Genomic DNA, 21,634 nt, shown 5'->3' on the forward strand with positions numbered 1-21,634 from the left:
CCTGTGTTTGGTCACCTCAGCTAAGCGCTCTCTGGGCCATAGGAAGTTAGCCACGTCTGTGTCTCACAGCCCTCTTTACCTGGCCCCAGTGCAGCGCTCTGCACATAGAAGGTACGGAATGAAGCCAAGCCTACTCGTATTTACACCGTGAGCGGCAGCCTGCGACGCGGACATGGCAGCAGTCCAGCACTTTATAAACACCCCTCCCGTGAGGAGCTCCTAGCTCCAGCTTCCCGGCACCACTGCAGCCCCCCAGCCGCAGTTCTTTGAAAACTGCTGGTTCCCGTGTTAGAGGGAGATGGTGCCTCCTGCCGCCTCCTGCCGTTAAAGGTCTTATCGGCCATGGGATGTGCTCCTCCACTCCCTGGCCCTCCCAGCCTCAGCCTCTCCCACCCTGGCCATCCCGACACTTAGGGCCCCGTATTACGACTCACTGTTCCGTTTTTGCCAAGGAAAACCCCCTAGAACTTCACTCAGCAATATGCTTTGCTGTATATTTGTCCGCTGCCTTATTCATTCAGCGAATATTTCTTAAGTAGTTGGATATGCCGGGTGGCAGGAGAGGCTGGGTTTATTAATACAAAGACAAGAAAGACAGTCTCAGCCTTCATGGATCTCGTCACCTACTGGGAAGATTCCTAGCAGAGAATTGAAGTGTAACGTGCCAAGGTCTGTCCTTGGCAAGGTGCGTGAGGGAGCAGCTCACCCCAGACTCGGGGAGTTAGAGAATCCTCCTGGGCAGGTGTCTAGACTGTGAGGCCAGAGTGGGGAGGAAGGCCGCTGGGACGGTCAGCGGGAGGCTGGCAAGCCCAGGTGAGAAACCCCAACTGTATCCTAAAACCAATAGGAGCTTGACAAGTATCAAAGAATATCTACAATTATCAGAAAAGGCTCTTAATATACTCTAATTTTTTTTTAGCTCTGTATTTCCATATGGCTAGATATTTTTATATAATTCAGAAGCCAGAGTAGCTTGTAGCAGAGTTGACTGCAGACACAGATGCAAGAATCCAGCTACCTTCCATTACTGCTGCTGCTAAGTCACTTCAGTCGTGTCCAACTCTGTGCAACTCCATAGACGGCAGCCCACCAGGCTCCCCCTGGGATTCTCCAGGCAAGAACACTGGAGTGGGTTGCCATTTCCTTCTCCGATGCATGAAAAGTGAAAAGTGAAAGTGAAGTCGCTCAGTTGTGTCCATTAAGCCAGACATAAAAGAGATTTACAAAAATAGAAAATAATGATATGCTTCTCAGTAACTAATAACCTTTGTTTCGGAAAAAAAAATTTTTTTTTCTTCATAAAAGTATGTTAGCAAGTAGTGGGTTAGTGATTGCTATCAATGAAGAAAAAAGTATTTTAAGACTGATAGAAAAAAAAAAAAAGACTGATAGAAAGGCAGTGGGAACCACTGAAGGGTTTTTAAGTGGAGAGATGGCGTGATGAGATTTGTCTCTCAGAAAATCACCCTTGCTGGTGATCTAAAATGGGACGGCGGGAGTCAGAGTGGAGGGAAGCAGGCAGATCCCAGAGGACTTGGGACTTAACAGTTGGCAGAGCTGGTGAGCTGGCTTGTGCTGTGGGTGGACATCCGTGTCATTCCCCAGCAGTGGGGACACAGGAAGAGATACGGGAACGATGAGGAGTTTTGTCTGGGACGTGCTCCGTCTTAGATGTCTCTGGAGCCTCTGAGGGGACGTGTTGGGAGAGCTGGCCGTGTGGCTCCAGGGAGCAGCACCTGGGTGGCAGGAGCGGGTAGGAGTCTCCACCAGACGCGTGGAAACTAAAGCCTTGGGGACAGATGTGGAGGGAGGGAAGGAATGTTCCTAACAGGACCTTAGGGACACCAGCCAACGTGTTAAAGACACAGACCGGAGATGGCGGCTCTCAGGGAGTGACCAGAGGCTCAAAAGACCAAGAAAGTGTGACTCTCCAGAAGCCAGAGGGCCGTGGAGGCGGGGGGCGGGGGTGTCCAGTGCCCCGGCAGGGTGTGGAGAGCAAGGGAGGCGCCGCTGACCGAGCAGAGGGTGTCCGGGTAACCTGGGCAAAGAGGGAAAAGCAATTTAATGGATGGAATGCCAGCCTGGGCATTTCTGGAAGGCGGGGACGCCGTCTGGGCTCTCTTTGCAGCTTCACGGCTCAGGTCCTTACCGGTGCTCGAGTAGGCACTCTGATTTCACTAATGTTACTGTGACCGAGCCGCCCGAAGCAGTCTGGTCTTCCCTGTGTCTGAACTCCACGGTAAACTGCTCGCATTAAACGTACAGTACTTCCTTAGAGTCTGCGGCAGAACGTCCCGACCGCTGGGTCACGGTCACAGGAGGGCTGGGGGAGCGATCCCTTCAGCGCACAGGGCAGCAGGGAGGGCCCGAGGCTGCCAGGCCAGGTGTGGGGGCTTCCTGTGTCCTATGTGTCACGGCAGTGCAGCCCTCCGTGTGCCACCACGTGGAGGCCACCGGGCAGCCAGGGTCCACAGCAGGGTGGACGGTTCCTGGGTAGGTGCTGCCTCTCGGCGTCACTGAGCAGTCCTGTCACCATGCCCTGATGAACCCGTAACCCACCCCAGCATCTTCCCGACACAAGCAGCCACCGTGGAGAGGGCCCCACCTGCTCTACAGTTCAGAGCCTAGCGTCTGATAAAGGCTTTCAGATCACCAAGACAGAGAATAAAGGATGCTTTCCCCACCCCACCACCCGCAGTGACCAACCTTTTAAAATAAGATAAGGATGCTTTTGGAAAAACTTCATTGTTCTAAACCATGACCTTCTCTTATACCCGCGCTGTAACCTCCATCTCACCCTTTGCTGGGGACCCAGCTCGGGCTGCAGGGAGCTGAGTGTCCTGCCCACCACCTGGGGGCTTTGATGCAAATCTCACCCCCAGTGCAGCTCTGCAGGGTCCTGTAGTTGAGCTGGGAAGATGAGAAATAACCCTGTAAGACACCATGCAAGTATCAGATGGTAATAATAGCTAAATATATACAGCATAAAACTTCCCTGGTGGCTCAGAGGGTAACGCATCTGCTTGCAATGCAGGAGACTCGGGTTCCATTCCTGGGTCGGGAAGATCCCCTGGAGAAGGAAATGGCAACCCACTCCAGTATTATAGCTAAATATATACATCACGTGCTCTTTTTTCAGGCTCTGTTTTAAATGCTTTACTCGTATAAACTCATTATTTCTCACGTCCTTATGTGGTGAGTGTAGTTGTTATTTGCATATTACAGATGAGAAAACTGAAGTTCAAAGAAGTTGTTTTTTTGTTTTTTTTCTTTAAACTAAAGCCTCAGGTTACATGGACTTCTGGTGGCTCAGATGGTAGGGCGTCTACCTACAATGCGGGAGACCCCGGTTCAATCCCTCGGTTGGGAAGATCCCCTGGAGAAGGAAATGGCAACCCACTCCAGTATTCTTGCCTGGAAAATCCCATGGACGGAGGAGCCTGGTAGGCTACAGTCCATGGCGTCGCAAAGAATCGGATACGGCTGAGTGACTTCACTTTCACTTTAACTAAGGTCACCTGATAAGTGGCAGAGCTGGGATTTGAACCCAGGTATTCTGGCTCTAGAGACCGCTCTCAGTCACTCAGCCTCCTGTACTCTTTTGTCCCTCTGTCATTACTCCAGAGCATTGTTTTGGCCTTTGAAGTAGGAATAAACGCATTCTCAGTCCCCTGTCTTTGAACAGCCTGACAGAATGCCTGGCTCTCCTCTCCATGGTTGAAACCTCCCTCAACCTTTAAAACTCAGCTAAGCCCCCACCCTCTTTGAAGTTTCACCCCTGAGCTTTGGCTGCGCCCTTTGATGCCTTGTGGCTTCCTTCCTGGACCTGCTTGCCTGTTTCCAACTTTTCCCTTTCTGGATGTCTTCCTTTCCCTGAGGAGATCAGGAGCTCCGTGGCAGCAAGGACCAGACCATGCACCTTGCCCGTGTCTCCCGTGGGAGCTGCAAGTGCCCACGGGGTCCCTGGGGGACTCTTCTGACCGAGCTTCTTGGTGTAGACATAGCCTGGCCTGACAGTCCCCTCCAAAACCTTTAGAGATTGAGTTCTAGCCCACGTAACTGACACTCGATACAACATGAACAACCGTTTGCTGCTCTCAGTTGGAAAATCAGTTGTTTGCTTGTTTTCAGAAGAAATGTGACTTCATTTGAAAAATCTCCTTACCAACTAATAACATAAAATGGCTCTTCAAAATGCAAGCTGTTTCCGCCTTCCTCTTTTGAGTGTGTGGTTATTGCTTTTGAAGAAGACAAAGTGAAGGAAGTGTTTCCTGTTTGCAGAGGCTCACGTTGAACCTACAGAAAGAGCAGACCGGTGTCAAAACATCCCAGAACCTAGAGCTCCTGTAACTTTCTGCTTTTTAAGCACTTTTTTTCTATCACAGCTTGGGGTTTAGTTTTGTTTTTTGTTGTTGGTGTTTTGTTTTGTTTTGCTTTGCTTATTCTTTCACTCTCAGTCCCTTTGAAGAATAAAAGGTTCATTGCCCTTCCCACTGTCCTGTCCTGAAGCAGGTGTATTGTGTATCTGATGCCTTTTACAGTGTCCACTGCCTGCGTGTATTTGTATCTTCACCACCTGTGTGTATATCAGGGCTTCTCAGCCCTGTGGGCCTTTCGGTCCAGGCCATCCTTTGCTGTGGGGTCTGTCCTGTGCATTAGAGGGTGCTTAGCAGCAGCCGTGGCCTCTACTTGCTAAAAACCAACAGCACCCACCACCCTCTCCCCAGACTCCTCCCCACCCCCCAAGACAACCAAAAATGCCTCCAGACATCTGCCCCCAAATATTCCCTGAGGAGTGGGGGCAGAATCACCACTAGCGTGTGTGTGTGTGTGTGTGTGTGTGTGTATACAAACACATATATATATCCATAAAATAGGTTACATAGTATACTATTCTAAATATTTTTAAATTTATGTAAATACTTTTATATATACATATTCTTATGTAGCTTTCTTTGTTTATTCAACATTGTATTTTTGAGATGTATCCATTAGATCTAGTTCATTTATTCTAGCTGCACATGTAATAGTCTTTTATGTAGTGGAACCACTCACTAGTTTATTTCCCTACTTAGGGACAGTTGAATTTTTTTTTACGCTTTCTGACTTAATATTATAATCAGTGCTTCAGAGAATATCCTTCTAAATGCCCCTTTAGGCATTCACAGCTCCCTGGAGATAAAATTGCTAGACTATAGAACATCCTCAGTTTTACTAGGTCTTGACACATTGTTCTCTGAAATGTTTGAACCAATGTAAACTCTCATCAACACTGTATAGAATTCCCATTTCCTTCACATCACCCCCATCCTTGGTATTGTTGGACACTTTATTTTTGCCAGTCTTATGGTTATGAAATGACTTAGTGCTGTTTTAATTTGCATTTCCCATGCTAGTGAGGTTGAACATCTTATGTTTATTGATTCAGGGTTTCCTCTTCTGAATATTGTTTTTTCATATGCATTCTTCACTTTTCTCTTGTGTTATTTATTTTTTCTCATTGATTCTTTACATATTCGGGATAATGTTTTGTCAGTTATATGTTACACATGTCTTCTCTTAATCTATACTTTGTCTTCTAGCTCTGTTGTTTTTAATCACACAAAATTCTTATTTGTAGTAATTGTTAGCAACCCTTTTTCATGATTTATGCTTCATATTTTGGTTTTAGAAATCCTTTCCCATCCCAGCAACATAAAGAATGTCTCTTATTTCTTCTAAAATATTGAAGAGCTTAGTTTTCAAGATTTAAATCTTTAATCTGTGGGGCTTCCCTGGTGGCTCAGAGGGTAAAGCGTCTGCCTGCAATGTGGGAAACTCGGGTTCGATTCCTGGGTCAGGAAGATCCCCTGGAGAAGGAAATAGCAACCCACGCCAGTACCCTTGCCGGGAGAATCCCATGGACGGAGAAGCCTGGTAGGCTACAGTCCATGGGGCCTCAGAGAATCTGAGGTTTACAAAAAAAGATTTAAATCTTTAATCTATGGGGATTATTTCAAAATAAACTCATTTTGTATGTGGCGTGAGGTCTAATTCTTTTTTCATGTCTGTAACCAGTTGTCTCAGTACTGTTCATTAAATGGTGTCTTTCCTGCTGACTTACAGGGTCCCCTCCATCATGTACTAAGTGTCCATGTTTACTTCTGATTTCTCAGCCTGTTTCTTAGCACTGCTCACCTATCACGTGCTCATACCATCCTACTTTAATTCTTGTCATCTGACAGTAAGTCCTAATAACTTGTAGATAAAAGTCCTTCTTTATACTTCTTGAAAGTATTCAGGTCTAGTTTTGACCCTTAATTTCAGGTTGTCTTGTTCCACCAAAACACACACACACACACAGAGCTTTATCACACACACACACACACAGCTTTAGCTGCATGTGACAGCAACGTGCAATCACGAGCAATCACGAAACCTAAACAAGGTTTGAGTCTGTCTCATGTATAACAAATCAGACGTTGACAGCCCCAAACCGGTGGGAGCAGCTGCCACCCCCAGTCTCCTCTTCTCTTACCGTGGCTCTGTCCTCAGCGCAGGGCCAGGACAGCTGCCTCGGCTCCAAGGAGGAGGAGGAAGCACTGAGGAAGACTTCGTCCCTGCCTTGAAGGTCCCCTCTGGGTGTCCCGCGTGCCCTTCCTGCTTGCGTACCATTGGCTGAACTGAGTCCATGTGGGGGACGCTGAGAATGTGTTGTAGTGATTGTGTCACCAAAAGAAACCTTATTTTTAAGGAAAAGGGAATGTGGGTATTGACAGTCAGCCCACCATCTCTGCTGCACTCTGGAATTGGCAGAGTGTGGAAAGATGCCAGTTTTGAGCCTTCCCAGGCAGGAACAGGCTGTCTTTCCACTGATACCCTTCAGTCAAGCTTACCATTTTTCATAGAGACCTTGCAGGTCTTCTGTTAGATTTAATTCGTAAGGACCTGTGAGCAAATGTGAGAGTTAGTTGCTCAGTCACGTATGACTCTTTGCAACCCCATGGACTTAGCCCACCAGATTCCTCTGTCCATGGGATTTCCCAGACAAGAATATTGAAGTGGGTTGCCATTTCGTTCTCTAGGGGATCTTCCCGACTCAGAGATCAAACCCACGTCTCTTGTGTTGTAGGCAGACTCTTTACCATCTGAGTCACCAGGGAAGCCCTCCTAAATACCTAAATAGTTTGTGTTACTTTTTGTAAATAGGAATTTTTTGCAGTTACATTTTCTCAGTGATCACAGGCAAGGGATGTTACTGATATTTTTGTGTCTTGTACTCTGTCTTGTTGGTCCTCATTTTCTAGGTAAGACGGTCATCCTGTGTGAAGGACGGTTTTGTTTCTTCTCTTCCATCCTGCTGCATTTTCTTTCACAGTTGATCTTGTCTTCATTATGCACCGACTTGTGTTGAATGCTAGAGGTGGTAATAGGCATTCTTGTCTCTTCATCAAGTTTTATGAAATTATTTTTGTATCTGTTGAGTGAGCATTTGGTTTTTGTCTTTTAATCTGTTAATGTATGAATTACCTTACTATATTTTCTAAGATTTCTGAGATAAATCCTAATCTAATATATCTTACTGGATAAGATGATAATTTTTTTAACATTGTTGGATGGAGTTTGTCCATATTTTATTTAGGATTATTGTACCTGTCCATAAATGAAAAATGGGCTGTTTTATAATTCTTCTTTCTCATGATAGCCTTCTCTCATTTTGGAAACAGCATTACATAGCCTCAGAAAATTAGTTGGAGAGCTCTTTTCCTTTTCTCTTCTCTAGAACAATTTGTTTAAGACAGCGGGTCCTTAAAATTTTCATGGACTTCACCTGTAGATTTTTAGTAGGTAGATTCTTAACTATTATTTCAGTGACATTAATGGCTAAAAGTCTAGTCAGGTTTTCTATTTCTTCTTGTAACGTTCTATTAAAGTATAACACACAGAAAAGTTAGCATACAAAGAGAGTCATACAAATGTACTTTTGTGTTTATTTTACTCAGTATTACGCTGAGAGATTTCACCACATTGTTGCACACAGTCGTAGCCTCTTTGAGACCCGAGGCCTCCACTTCTGAACCCAGATAGGTGCCAGCGCCCAGGTGCATCTGAATTAGCAGGGTGTGCTCACCCTCACACCTGTCCCTGCTTCTTTACCGCCCTGGTTTCCAGAGCTTGTTTCTGTCACCCTAGGGCCTCTGTCTCCCCTTTGTGTTCAGCTCTGCATTTGAAATATTTTAAAATTTTATCCACAAGTATTTATAGTAGGAAAAATTTTAGGTTTTCTTAGTCTGTAAATCTTCCAGAACCAGAAGACATCTAGAAACAGATTGAAGTTGATAAATTAAAAAGTTGGCATATGGGTAAAAACATCCATTTTTAAAAAGCAGCATGAGGCACATACTTTTTTTTCTTCCCATTGTGGCTTTTGTTCACTGACGACATAGAAAAGGCAAGAAATGACCTCGCCATCAATGTTAAGTTGTCCAGAAAGCCACACGGAGGACAGGCCTAAACCGCTTGTCCCTCTGTGGAGGGTTTACCTTTCCACTCTCAATCCTGTCCCCCAACCTGGGGTTTATCTCCACCTGCAGTCTCTCTCTCTCTGCTGACCTTGCTCAGAATTTACTTAAATTTTAAAGAAGAACAAGAAGAGGGAGGAGCAGCATTTTAAAGAGCTGCTGAAGGAAGCTCCAGGTTTCTGGTTGCCTGCCCTGAGTTAGCCGCCTCCTCACGGCTTCTCCAGAGCCCAGCGGAGTCGGGACGGCGTCGGTGGGGACACCATGGGGCTGAGGTTAGGAGTGACTGCATGTGTCTTCCGCCACCTTCCGCGCCAGAGGGCACAAGTCCCTTTGACAGCACCCACCCCCTCCGTTTCTCTCTGCGCATCTCCTGCAGGCTGCGGATTTCAGCCTGTGGATGGAAGGGCTTCAGGGCCCTTTCCGCTTGAGCACAGCACGGCCATCTGACATCTTACCTCCAGTCTGCAGCTGTGACTGCGTCACTGGAGAAGGCTCTGCGAAGCATTACGAGGCTTCCTCGCCTCCACGTCTGATCTCTGTGCGATGATCTCTTTCTAGGGAGGAATGATCAACTGGAACCGTCTTTTCCCTCCTCTGCGTCAGCGAAGAAACGTAAACTACCAGGATGGTCGGCGATCTGAACAACCAGCGTCCCCACCTCTAGAGGTTTCGGAGGAGCAGGTAATCCCAACACCCAGTACTTGCCCTAAACCCAGGCTTCATATCCCCGGCAGTTTTGGTGAACAGGACTTGAAAGAATTCAAGCATATATTGATAAATAGAGATCTTGATACCAGGTAAACCACCAACTATACCCGTTTTAGACATTTGGGCCCAGTCATTGGCTTCTCTGCGTCTTATGACTTTGAGGAGGATATAATTTCAAAAAAAAATTGCCTTGCGATTGCTTATTTTTAAGTGTATGACATTTCATATGTACACAATTACTGAACCTGGTTCACTGCAAGGGCTGGGAGAGAAGGAGGCGGAAGGTCCAGGAGCTTCTCTGTTTGTATGGTTTTAACTTTAGGAATCAAGTAAATGTTTTACAGGTTCAAAAAGCAAATCAACACTGGGGACAGCCGTAAAACTAAAAGGCAACTGAAGTAAATGTTCCAACTGTATCTTAAGGGAATAATATAAGAAAGGGGGAAAATTAATTTCAGTAACTTGCGAACATAATATGTCCTCTGCCTAAAAAAAAAAGAAAGAAAAAAGAACTGCAAACAAATCTCAAACTCCTCATGGGTACAAATACAGCAATTCTGAAATTATGTTGTGTGTGTGGGCTTCCCAGGTGGTGCTAGTGGTAAAGAACCCACCCGCCAGTGCAAGAGACATAGAGACTTGGATACGTTCCCTCGGTCAAGAAGATCCCTGGAGAAGGAAATGGCAACTCACTCCAGTGTTTGTGCCTGGAGAATCCCAGGGACAGAGGCAACCTGGAGGGCTACAGTCCATAGGGTCGCAAAGTCAGACACGACTGAAGCAGCTTAGCACACATGCATTGTAGATTAGGGCAGATAAGGAAATAGGGACAGGATATATGCGGCTTCACCTCAGGTGGCTCAGGGAAAATAAGTGGGAGAGAGAGAGAGGGAGTGTGTGTGTAGAGCGTATGTGTGTGTGCATGTGGACAGAAAGCAACTGCAGCAAAGTAATAATCGGTGAATCCGGGTGGAAGAGCGATCAGGTGCTTAGTGCTCTTCCTGAATTTTCCTTGAAGTTTGTGATTACTTCCCACTGGAAAGTTTTTGAAAATCTGTAAAAGTCAGTTGAGAGCATTTCAGTAACAACCCTTTTAAATTTCATTCCACGAACATCGCTTCTTTCTCATGAAAGCAGACCGAGGTCAGCATTTCATAGCAGGGCGCACCATACCCTCCTCCACCCCCAGTCCCCAGAGTCAGCAAACACCGGTCCGACCCAAGGCCCTCAGCATCTGTAGCTAAACTGTCCATATCCTGGCTTTTTCTGGAACTCAAGTGGGGCTCTTGGGCAGAACCTCCACGGGTCCCTCTGGGTGAGGCCACGACAAGTGAAAGAAACCAGCTGAATGTGCCTGACGAGTGACCTGGCCCCTCGCCCTTAACTTCTCAGCTCAGACTCATCCTTTGAGCAACTCATTAGGGTTGAGAGATGCATTAAGGACCCATGGCTCTCTTCTGCCTCCATTGACGAATTACCAGAAAAATGTTAGCCCTGTAGTTAGAAGCTAAAGCCGAGCAACGAGGCATTTGTGAGATATTTATGCTAACTGATTGAAGAATAAACTAATACTCTCAAATTCAGGTGAAGAGAAATGAAGTTCTGTTATATTACTGTCTCCTTGTTAGAACCCAGGTCACATCCCTCACAGAGTAGCCGTTAACGATAAAAAGTATTTAAAGGGGAAATAGTTCTTAGTTTTGACATTTGGGGGGAAAGAAAGTGTCAAAAAGTGACAACAAGGTGAATGTGTGTAATTGAAGTCTTAGCGTTGCTTTTTTTTTTTTTAATGAATCATTGTCCTTGATCCTCCCAGAATGACAAGAGTGAGGTTAACCTGTTGTCGGTATCAGTTTAAAATACCATGTGCTTCTTCTTGACTCTGTTATGGAAAGATGTAAATACACGAGAGGTTGTTTTTAACATAAACTTCCTCAGTCATTGATTTTTTTTCCGAATTTTGTGTTTTGTTTCTTGATTATCCTTAAATGCTCTTAAAGACGATCCCACATTAAGACATAGAGTACCCCCTGCCCCGGCATTATTTTTGTAGATCCTCAGTATTTTTTGTGGTAGGTGCTCGAGAGACTGTAAAAGAAAAGAAAGATGCTGCCCTTGTCTCGAGACACTTAGAGTAACATTTACAAATGTACCTTCCATATGATCTCTTGGTTAGCTGGAGGCTAGCTAATAGAGTTTTGCCAAGAGAACACACTGGTCATAGCAAACACCCTCTTCCAACAACACAAGAGAAGACTCTACACATGGACATCACCAGATGGTCAACACCAAAATCAGACTGATTGTATTCTTTGCAGCCAAAGATGGAGAAGCTGTATACAGTCAGCAAAAACAAGACCGGGAGCTGACTGTGGCTCAAATCATGAACTGCTTATTGGCAAATTCAGACTTAAATTGAAGAAAGTGGGGAAAACCACTAGACCATTCAGGTATGACCTAAATCAGATCCCTTATGACTATACAGTAGAAGTGAGAAATAGATTTAAGGGACTAGATCTGATAGAAGGAATGCCTGATGAACTATGGACGGAGGTTCGTGACATTGTACAGGAGACAGGGAGCAAGGCCGTCCCCAAGAAAAAGAAATGCAAAAAAGCAAAATGGCTGTCTGAGGAGGCCTTACAAATAGCTGTGAAAAGAAGAGAAGCCAAAAGCAAGGAGAAAAGGAAAGATATACCCATTTGAATGCAGAGTTCCAAAGAATAGCAAGGAGAGATAAGAAAGCCTTCCTCAGTGATCAATGCAAAGAAATAGAGGAAAACAGTAGAATGGGAAAGACTAGAAATCTCTTCAAGAAAATCAGAGATACCAGGGGAACATTTCATGCAAACATGGGCTCAATAAAGGACAGAAATGGTATGGACCTAACACAAGCAGAAGATATTAAGAAGAGGTGGCAAGAATACACAAGAACTGTACAAAAAAGATCTTCACGACCCAGATAATCACAATGGTGTGATCACCCACTAGAGCCAGACACCCTGGAATGTGAAATCAAGTGGGCCTTAGGAAGCATCACTATGAACAAACCTAGTGGAGGTGATGGAATTCCAGTTGAGCTATTTCAAATCCTAAAAGATGATTCTGTGAAGGTGCTGTCCTCAATATGCCAGCAAATTTTGAAAACTCAGCAGTGGCCACAGGACTGGAAAAGGTCAGTTTTCATTCCAATCCCAAAGAAAGGTAATGCCAAAGAATTCTCAAACTACCGCACACTTGTACTCATCTCACACGCTAGTAAAGTAATGCTCAAAATTCTCCAAGCCAGGCTTCAGCAATACGTGAACCGAGAACTTCCAGATGTTCAAGGTGGTTTTAGAAAAGGCAGAGGAACCAGAGATCAAATTGCCAACATCCACTGGATCATCGAAAAAGCGAGAGTTCCAGAAAAACACCTGTTTCTGCTTTATTGACTATGCCAAAGCCTTTGACTGTGTGGATCACAACAAACTGTGGAAAATTCTGAAAGAGATGGGAATACCAGACCACCTGACCTGCCTCTTGAGAAACCTGTATGCAGGTCAAGAAGCAGCAGTTAGAACTGGACATGGAACAACAGACTGGTTCCAAATAGGAAAAGGAGTACGTCAAGGCTGTATATTGTCACCCTGCTTATTTAACTTACATGCAGAGTACATCATGAGAAACGCTGGGCTGGAAGAAGCACAAGCTGGAATCAAGATTGCTGGGAGAAATATCAATAATCTCAGATATGCAGATGACACCACCCTTATGGCAGAAAGCAAAGAAGAACTAAAGAGCCTCTTGATGAAAGTGAAAGAGGAGAGTGAAAAAGTTGGCTTAAAGCTCAACATTCAGAAAACTAAGATCATGGCATCCAGTCCCATCACTTCATGGCAGATAGATGGGGAAACAGTGGCTGACTTTATTCTTTGGGGCTCCAAAATCACTGCAGATGATGATTGCAGCCATGAAATTAAAAGATGCTTCCTCCTTGGAAGGAAAGTTATGACCAACCTAGACAGCATATTAAAAAGCAGAGACATTACTTTGTCAGCAAAGGTCTGTCTAGTCAAGGCTATGGTTTTTCCAGTGGTCATGTATGGATGTGAGAGTTGGACTATAAAGAAAGCTGGGCACAGAAGAATTGATGCTTTTGAACTGTGGTGTTGGAGAAGACTCTTGAGAGTCACTTGGACTACAAGGAGATCCAACCAGTCCATCCTAAGGGAGATCAGTCCTGAGTGTTCATTGGAAGGACTGATGCTGAAGCTGAAACTCCAGTACTTTGGCCACCTCATGGGAAGATCTGACTCATTGGAAAAGACCCTGATGCTGGGAAAGGTTGAGGGCAGGAGGAGAAGGGGACGACAGAGGATGAGATGGTTGGATGGCATCACCAACTCAATGGACATGAGTTTGGGTGGACTCCTGGAGTTGGTGATGGACAGGGAGGTGTGGCGTGCTGTGGTTCATGGGGTCGCAAAGAGTTGGACACGACTGAAGGATTGAACTGAACTGAACTGAACTGAGACACTATAGAAATATTATTTTTTAGTAACATTAAGATAGTTGGAATTAGCAAAACCTTTTTATGCTTAACTTTTCAATTGGATGTACTGTATTTTCTTTATTTACAGTGAAGGACAGTGTAGCCTGGTGGGCTGCAGTCCATGGGGTCACAAAGTCAGACACAGCTTAGCAATTGAACGACAACAGTTTTCTTTATTTAAATAGCAAAATCATGTGATTTTAATGCATTAAGAAACAGTAGTTTTTCTAAACCAAGAAAATGAGTATTTTTTTCCTGATGTGAACAAAAACTTTAGGAATTTTAGTGAGAGATATTTAAGATAGGAAATATAGTCCATCTATTATGAAAACAAAGAATATTCTAAGAAAGAATGTGCATCCCTCGTTAATTCTAACAATAGTCTGACATAGGACCGAAGAAATATTTGCCGGTTTTTCTACTTTGGCTGTTAAGTTTCTGGATTTTCAGTTCTTCACAGTCCACTCCTACTATCTTTCAGCCAGCAGCTTTGTCAGTTCACCTTTTGCAAATGTCACCCCAAACCCTGCTTTCTTAAAAATTTGTCTGTTCATTATTGCATTTCTCTTGCTTTTAGAATTTTTTTCTTCTTAACCAAGGATTTTTTATATTACCCCCAAACTCAAAATTAAGAAATAATGAAATTTTATCATTATTGGTCCCATTATTTTTTTTTTAAACCAGAAGGGGAAAATACTTCCTAAGTTTGCCTCTCTTGAGCCCTCCCCAAGCTTACTTAGAAAGGGATTCCTGGGCTCATGCTTAATGGGACGCACAGATGAAGCCAGACAGGGCAGTTAGGCTCACTGAGCCAGCACTGGGACTTAACGAAAGTAGGATGAACGTGGACTTGACAAATACTGACTTCCTCTCTTCCATCCATGTATTTCCTTCCTTCTAGTCAACCAGCAGTTACCAGCTGTCTGCTCCGCCTGCTCTAACCCTGGGCTGGGTTCTTAAAATAATGGAGATAAGTGAGGCAGCGATTCCCGCCCTCGCATGGTACAGAGCCTGGTGCAGGGGCCCTGGCAGAGGGACAGCTCTGGTCAGCTGCATCCAGGTTTCCCGATGCTGCTGAAGGAATGCCAGTGTGTGTGTCTGGAGGGGTGGGGGTGGGCAACGCTGTCTGTAAAGATGCAGCCTGGTGAAAAGCGCATCAGATTTGGGGAGTACAGGTGGGTGAAGTTGGAGTGGGACTTGACAGGTGGGCCAGGGGCCCCACGCAGGGAAGAAACAGGAAGGCCTCCCAGAGGCCCTCAGCGGTCATGGACCTCTGCTTCTAGGCTGTTCTTCAGTCACTCAGTTGTGTTCAACTCTTTGTGACCCCATGGACTGCAGCATGCCAGGCCTCCCTGTCCATCACCAACTCCCAGAGCTGGCTCAAACTCATGTCCATCAAGTCAATGATGCCATCCAACCATAGCATCCTCTGTCATCCCCTTCTCTTCCTGTCTTCAGTCTTGCCCAGCATCAGAGTCTTTTCCAATGAGTCAGTTCTTCGTGTCAGGTGGCCAAAATATTGGAGCTTCAATTTCAGCATCAGTCCTTCCAACGAATATTCAGGGTTGATTTTCTCTAGGATTGACTGGTTTGATCTCCTTGCTGTCCAAGGGACTCTCAAGACTCTTCTCCAGCACCACAATTTGGAAGCATTAATTCTTCGGCACTCAGCCTTATTTATGGTCTAACTCTCACATCCATAAACAACTACTGAAAAAACCATAGCTTTGACTATATGGAATTTAGGCATTAGGAAACCAAGCAGGATTTTAAACAAGGAATCACATTGTTGGGTTTCCTCAGAGGATGGATTAGACATGGAGGAAGGGACTTATTATGATCATAACCATGTATGTAATTTCTTCCATCCCTGCCTGGGGAACATAGTACAGTCCCAGTGCTTATGAGACTCTTGCCAGATGAGATATGGTAGCATTCAGCATGTTTATAATGTGTGAGACTGGAATGGAGTTGTGTGGATTCCATTCACGTCCTCTGAAATATCCATTGGCCCCGGTAGAGAGAGAGGGCACACAGACACTTGATCTCAGGGGATAAGTAGCCAAATCTCTTCAGTGTGAGAGGATCTCAGTCTCAGCGACTCTGTTCCCTCATCTCTGGGATTCTCACCACTGCCTCCGAAAAGCCCACCCAAACTCCACAGAGCTCATTATAAAAACAGCCCCTCAATTAGTGCTCCTGCCTCGGGTATCTGGACCCGCAGTGAGTTGAGTGTTGCTCTAGAGACGCCCACGCCGTCTGGCTCCCTGGCAGATGGTGAACTCCACGAGGGCTGGCACCTTCTCTTCCATGTTCTCTCCTGAGACAGAGCCTGAGACCACATGTGCCCCAGTGGGAGGGGATTAGAAGGCTGAACGTGAAGGTGTGGTTGGAGGGCTTCTCCTTCAAAAGAACACTTGTTTTCACTTAAAAATGGGTTAGAGGGTGGTCCTCCGTCAGCCCTTTCCATCTCTGATCTCTAACGCATGATTTGTTAGAGTGAATGATTGGGTAGCAATCAAATAATCAGCCAATTTTGGGGGTGCCTGAGTCTGCTGAATGCTGAAAGATGTAAGCAGAGGAGCCCCCCCAGCCAGTAGTGAGGGTCTTCTCAGGACCAAACCCCAAAGGACGCAGGAAAGTGCAAAGATGAGGGGCCGCTGAGCTGCCTGCATTAGGTGGGCACAGAAGAGAACCAGTCCACTCAGCCAGCCATGTGATCATAGGGGTTCAGCAGCTCCGAGGAGGAGGTGGGGGGATCAGCTGACAGGAGACGAGGGGAGCACTGGCCCACAGGGGTCTGTCCCTGAGCTTGCCTCGACAGGTGACAGAGGACAGTTGCAATGAGGGCAGGGAAGGGCAAGCCCAAGAGGGGGCCACCCCTCCTGGCAGGGCGTGCATGTGGCCTGGGACGTGGCCAGCCACCAGGGGCAGCCCCGGGGGAGGGGCTGGGACCACCTTTCAGGTGGACGTGACTTTTTGCAAGAGTCAGAATTTGGGAAGTAAGAACCCCCAAACCCATTTGTTTTTGACACCCTTAGCTAAAGGGAAGTTAAAGAAAACCACAGTCTTACTCGAACAAAACAAGCAGAGGAGTGTTTCAGACTGAGGGGAATTGCTGTAGATGTCATTGGAATGAGCGTCCTGCTTCACTCGAGTCAGAGCGTAGTTGAACTGCAAGTAGAATGTTACAGCAGGGTTTGATGCCTTTCCTCGAGTAAGAGTAACATTGAGGTGGTAGGGGCACTTGTCCCAACCACAGAGGATTTAGAAAAGAAAAAGGGGAAAGGAAAGGAAAACTGGCCCAGGTTTATCTGCTCTCTCTTTAGGTTTCTTTTCTCACTTGCTGGGGTCTCTCCTGGGGAAGTGTGTTCCACCGTGTCCTCCTTTACAACACACACATGGATGATGGTGACAGGACCCCTCCCATCTCCCAGGCTGGCCTCGGGGGTCCCTGACCAGGAGCAACTGATGGAGTCGGATGTCACTGCAGGGGACCCTGCACTCGCGTTTCCCTCTGAGCTGCAATTTCAGTGCCCGCTCCTCCTCCCCGTCCAATTCCTCTGATCATAATGCTGGGAAGTCGCATTTTCAGTCACCAGAAACAGGCCCCAGAGACATTACGTTTGAGTCACCTGAGTTTTTTATGAATAAGTGACGGGGAAAATCGTACCGTCCTCTCTGGATGTTGACCCAGCTCCACCCGGTTTCCAAAAGAAGTTAGAGGCAAGGATCGTGCAGGTTTTTAGACTAGAAACTAAGGTGAACTCTACTGTGATGTTTCGTGGCAAGAATTTTTAGATGGAAACTTTCCTGCGATCAATGCGCAGGCAGAAGGAAGAAAGGACTCACTGGGCTCTGAAACAGGAAAGGAACGTTGAAGGAGATGCATTTTAGGAAGTTCCTGTCCTGGGTTTTTGGGATCGCCACAGCCCCACCAGCCCCACACTGACTCACATGCCCTTGACTCTGCTCTCTTTCTGTCCGACTCCACTAAGGCTGACCATCTTAGTTTTCTTAGGCCAACGCTTGTTTACAAGGTTTAAACGCTAGAGAAGGCAATGGCACCCCACTCCAGTACTCTTGCCTGGAAAATCCCATGGACAGAGGAGCCTGGTAGGCTGCAGTCCATGGGGTCGCGAAGAGTCGGACACAACTGAGCGACTTCACTTTCACTTTTCACTTTCATGCATTGGAGAGGGAAATGGCAACCCACTCCAGTGTTCTTGCCTGGAGAATCCCGGGGACGGGGGAGCCTGGTGGGCCGCCATCTATGGGGTCGCAGAGTCGGACACGACTGAAGCGACTTAGCAGCAACAGCAGCAGCAAACACTAGAAACAAGTGACAGACGTCCCTTGCTTCGCTGTTCAGCATGGCCGTACTCAGCCGTGGCAGGAGGTGTGCGTGTCGGGGTGCTGGCTGTGGACCCGGGGTGGAATCTCAGAACTCGGGACTCTCTCTGGATGGCAGTGACTCGGGGTTCAGGGGGTGGCCCTTCTGCTCCAGGACCTCCCTCCAGCCACTCCGAGCTCACCGCAGCCCCAATGAAAACGAGCCTGCCTTTGATCTCGCAAAAGGAAAGACACGTCAGTTCTCTGACCAACAAAGGATATAAAACTAGTGAAGTGGAAGCAGTTAAAATGAGTGCCAGAAACAAAACCCGAGGGCAGTCCTGTCACCTCGGAGGCCCCGAGGGAGGGATCACACCTGGCCTGGGGCTTCTCGGTAGCACAGGATGATCACAGGAGACGTTCCTGAGCGCCTGCCACATGCCGGTCACGGTCCCAGGCCTTTCGCACCCGTCTTCCTGACCCCCAAAGCTGTGAGAAGCTGGGAGCCCGATGCCCTGGTTCCTGGCCTGGGGTCACACAGTGACTCTGGGGAGCCCCTCTGCCGCCCGGCGGGGTCCCCGCCTCCCCCTCCGGGGCTAGGGCTCCTCTCTCACAGCTGCCGGATCCCCTGTGGTTTTACTTTGAGGAATCGTGAGCCTCTAGAGAGTCCTGCCCGAGTCTCGCTCACCCGACCACAGGCCTGCGTGGCCTCAGTCTTCTCTTGCCACTGCCGAGCACGGGAGTCCCTGCGTCATGGGCTAAGTCAGCCTTCACACCCGGACGGTTGCGAAACGCTCGAGGTTTGTGCAAGTCAGGCGCTGGTTAACACGCAGGACCATGACGATGGCTCTCAGCGTCCACCCCAGGGCTGCGCCGTCAGCTGCAGCCTCACCGTCCTGGCCGTGAGACCTGGGCCCCCGAGGAGGGGCAGCAGCAGGAGGCACAGGCTCCTACCGGGCCGTGGGCGCCCCAGCCGGCACTGTCCACTGCGGGGTGACGGGGACCCCGTGGGAACCCCTCAGTGTCCTTCTGGTCCTCTGATTATTTTCCTCATACCCACCCGAGCTTGCCGGTTCATTTTCTGTAGGTGTTTGTAGTTTGGGAAAGTAAAGGAATCCCACAAGTACCCTTTCCTCATGTTGTTCAGTTTTTAAATACTGCTAACCCGATTTCTACTTCGTGAGCTTTCTCATCTGGTCAGAGTACCAGGTCATTCGGCAGTGCAGATTCTCTAGTCACACTCGTCTCCTCACCCCCCAAGAAATCCAAAGGACCCCAGAGCCAGCTTTAGGCAAGGGGCTGTGATGGCCAGCCAACCGCGGAGACCTGCGAAAAACCCAGCTCGGCTGTCAAAACTGGTGACAGCACACGTGGTTGATGGTGTCCGGGAGAGAACGACCTCGGAGGCAGCCTGGCGTGCAGGGAATGTGTCTCTCCTCACCAGGACTTCACCACCTCGGACACGGCCCAGCCCACCTCGGACCCCAGCCGCTTTCCCTCCAGCCGCAATGCCACGTGCGCTCTGCTCCATGTGGAGGGCGGCCTGTGCTCAGCATCTCCTCAATTCCAAACCAGATTCAGAGTTGGTGGACAGGAAACTCCAGCAGGTGGAAGCTGCAGCCAGCGCCCCCTGCCCCGTGCCAGTGCCAGGCGAGGCTCTCGTGTCACCAGCTCCAGGTTATGAATCGTGATTTGCCAAACAGATGGATTTGCTCCTGTCGCTGGATGCAAAGAAGCTCCCAGGCCTTAAGTCCTAGAGGTGACAGCGAATGTGGCGTTTGCCACGTGTTTGTTCTCCGCCGTTGAGAACAGCCAAATCGTCAGCACCATGGTGTGTGTCCATGGGTAAGAGACACAGCAGAGAGGGAGCTGCCCACCCCCTCACTGGGCCACGTTTGCTCCACTAAAGATCGTGGTCCTTAACCGGAAGTCACGGCAATAAACATCGTGAAAGGTTATATTGATCCAGGAGTGGATATAGCCCGGCCAGGGGTACCTGGACCCGCGAGGTGGCTGCGCCCTGTTGACCACACGTCCAGCACGAGTCCTGGGGCCCCTTCTCCCCGAGTGACACTCAGTGTGAAAGGCCCCCCAAGGAAAAGGGAAAAGTGTGGATCCTGAGAATGGACGTGTCACGTCTGGCAGGAGCCTGTGACAGATGATGGAGCAGACACGCGTGGAGGAAAAGAGCCTTGTGGTCTGAAGGCCCCACACGGCTCCTGTTGACACAGGATGCCACCAAGATATGTGCACCTCTCGTCCCGAGAGGGATGTTGATGACATCGCAACGGATAATAACACCGAGTCTGAAACTGGTGAAAATGCAAAAAGACTGTTGACTAAGCCACCTGGGTAGAAAGGGGCGGGCTCTGGTGAGTTCTGGGCTCGCCTCTGATCTTGTCTGCTTGGTGTTTACCTTGAGTGGCTTGTTCATTTGCTAATCAGATGGGGATGATACCCATTTGAGGGAGCTGACTAACACCATCGAGGACAGAATTTAAGCTGAGGGCAGTTTCAGTTACTAGACAGTGATCAGAAGTTTGATAGCGCCCAGTCCTAAATCTGGACGAGCAGATTAAACTCACCCAGAGCCCAGAGGCCTAGCTTGAGCACATTTCGCTCAGTTTATCGTAGGCCCAGCATCACTCGCCACCCCAGGATGCTGTCATTACACACTCAGGGCATGTGTGCACGCGTACACACACGTTCATGCCCACTGAGACAAGGCTGGGAATCACAGGAAGGTGCACTCTGCCCTGGGCACACCATGCCAGCAGCACCATATCCTGCAGCCGTAGAAACGGGCAAGCGTTGGGGGGCAGAGGCAGGCCGGACAGTGCTGGGCCCTGAGACGTGGGGATGGGCAAAGGCTGCTGGGCCCTGAGACGTGGGGATGGGCAAAGGCTGACGGGATAAGGAGGAGCCACCCACCCAGTCCCAGCCGGGAGGAGCACGAGGCGCCCACTCTGGCTTCGTCCTCGGCTGAGGGACTCGGGAAAGACCATGGGCCCTGAGACCGTTGGGACAAAGACGAGTTAACCAGGTGGGAGACACGGAGCCGCACGGCCAGGAGGGACCAGGAGCAGGAGAGGAGGACACTGGAGGCCTCACGCAGAGAAGGAAACAGGGCATTTCCTGTGGCTTCAAAAGCAGATCAAGGCCTTGGAAGCCCCATGGGTGGCAAGCAGTGAGACACAGATCGGTCCCCTTGAGGAACAGCCTTCTGTCCCAGCCAGCGAGTTGTGGAGTATTCCTGAGACTCCAGAAATGGCTGTTCCTCCCCGAGGGGACATGGAAGCGGAGATCCCCGCCTCTGCCCACGCCAGCCATCAGTGCCTCAGCCAGGAAGGTTGAGCTGGAAATGGGCCACTGGCCTCCTCCTCAAGGTCGACCCTTCGGGGGCGTGTGTGGGGGGTGGGGAACCAGAATGAAGTTCCTCGGAGGGAAGACCCTCACCGTCCGCTTTGTTTTTAATCTTGGTCTTATCCCACTGATGAGGGATCCCAGCCTCAGTTTGAAAAACATCAGCCAGAGCCCCAGCTTCTGAAAAGTGTGCTGT

The 21,634-nt window shown here is 48.1% G+C and overlaps 2 protein-coding genes across 2 annotated transcripts in view; one reads left to right on the forward strand and one right to left on the reverse strand.

Moving 5' to 3' along the window:
• UBAC2 (UBA domain containing 2) overlaps window positions 1-21,634 on the forward strand; it is a 164,144-nt gene that overhangs the window by 139,464 nt on the left and 3,046 nt on the right. Inside the window, exon 8 of the mRNA XM_043891602.1 lies at window positions 9,060-9,182. Within this exon, the coding sequence (XP_043747537.1) occupies window positions 9,060-9,182 (123 nt within the window). The remainder of the gene's footprint in view (window positions 1-9,059; window positions 9,183-21,634) is intronic.
• The window catches only part of LOC122686510 (G-protein coupled receptor 183-like), a 37,103-nt gene continuing 19,697 nt past the window's right edge, over window positions 4,229-21,634 (reverse strand). Inside the window, exon 4 of the mRNA XM_043891604.1 lies at window positions 4,229-4,296. The gene's annotated coding sequence lies outside the window, so the exon portion shown is untranslated. The remainder of the gene's footprint in view (window positions 4,297-21,634) is intronic.

This window comes from Cervus elaphus, chromosome 30 (genome assembly GCF_910594005.1).
Source record: "Cervus elaphus chromosome 30, mCerEla1.1, whole genome shotgun sequence".
Classification (NCBI taxonomy): Eukaryota; Metazoa; Chordata; class Mammalia; order Artiodactyla; family Cervidae; genus Cervus; species Cervus elaphus.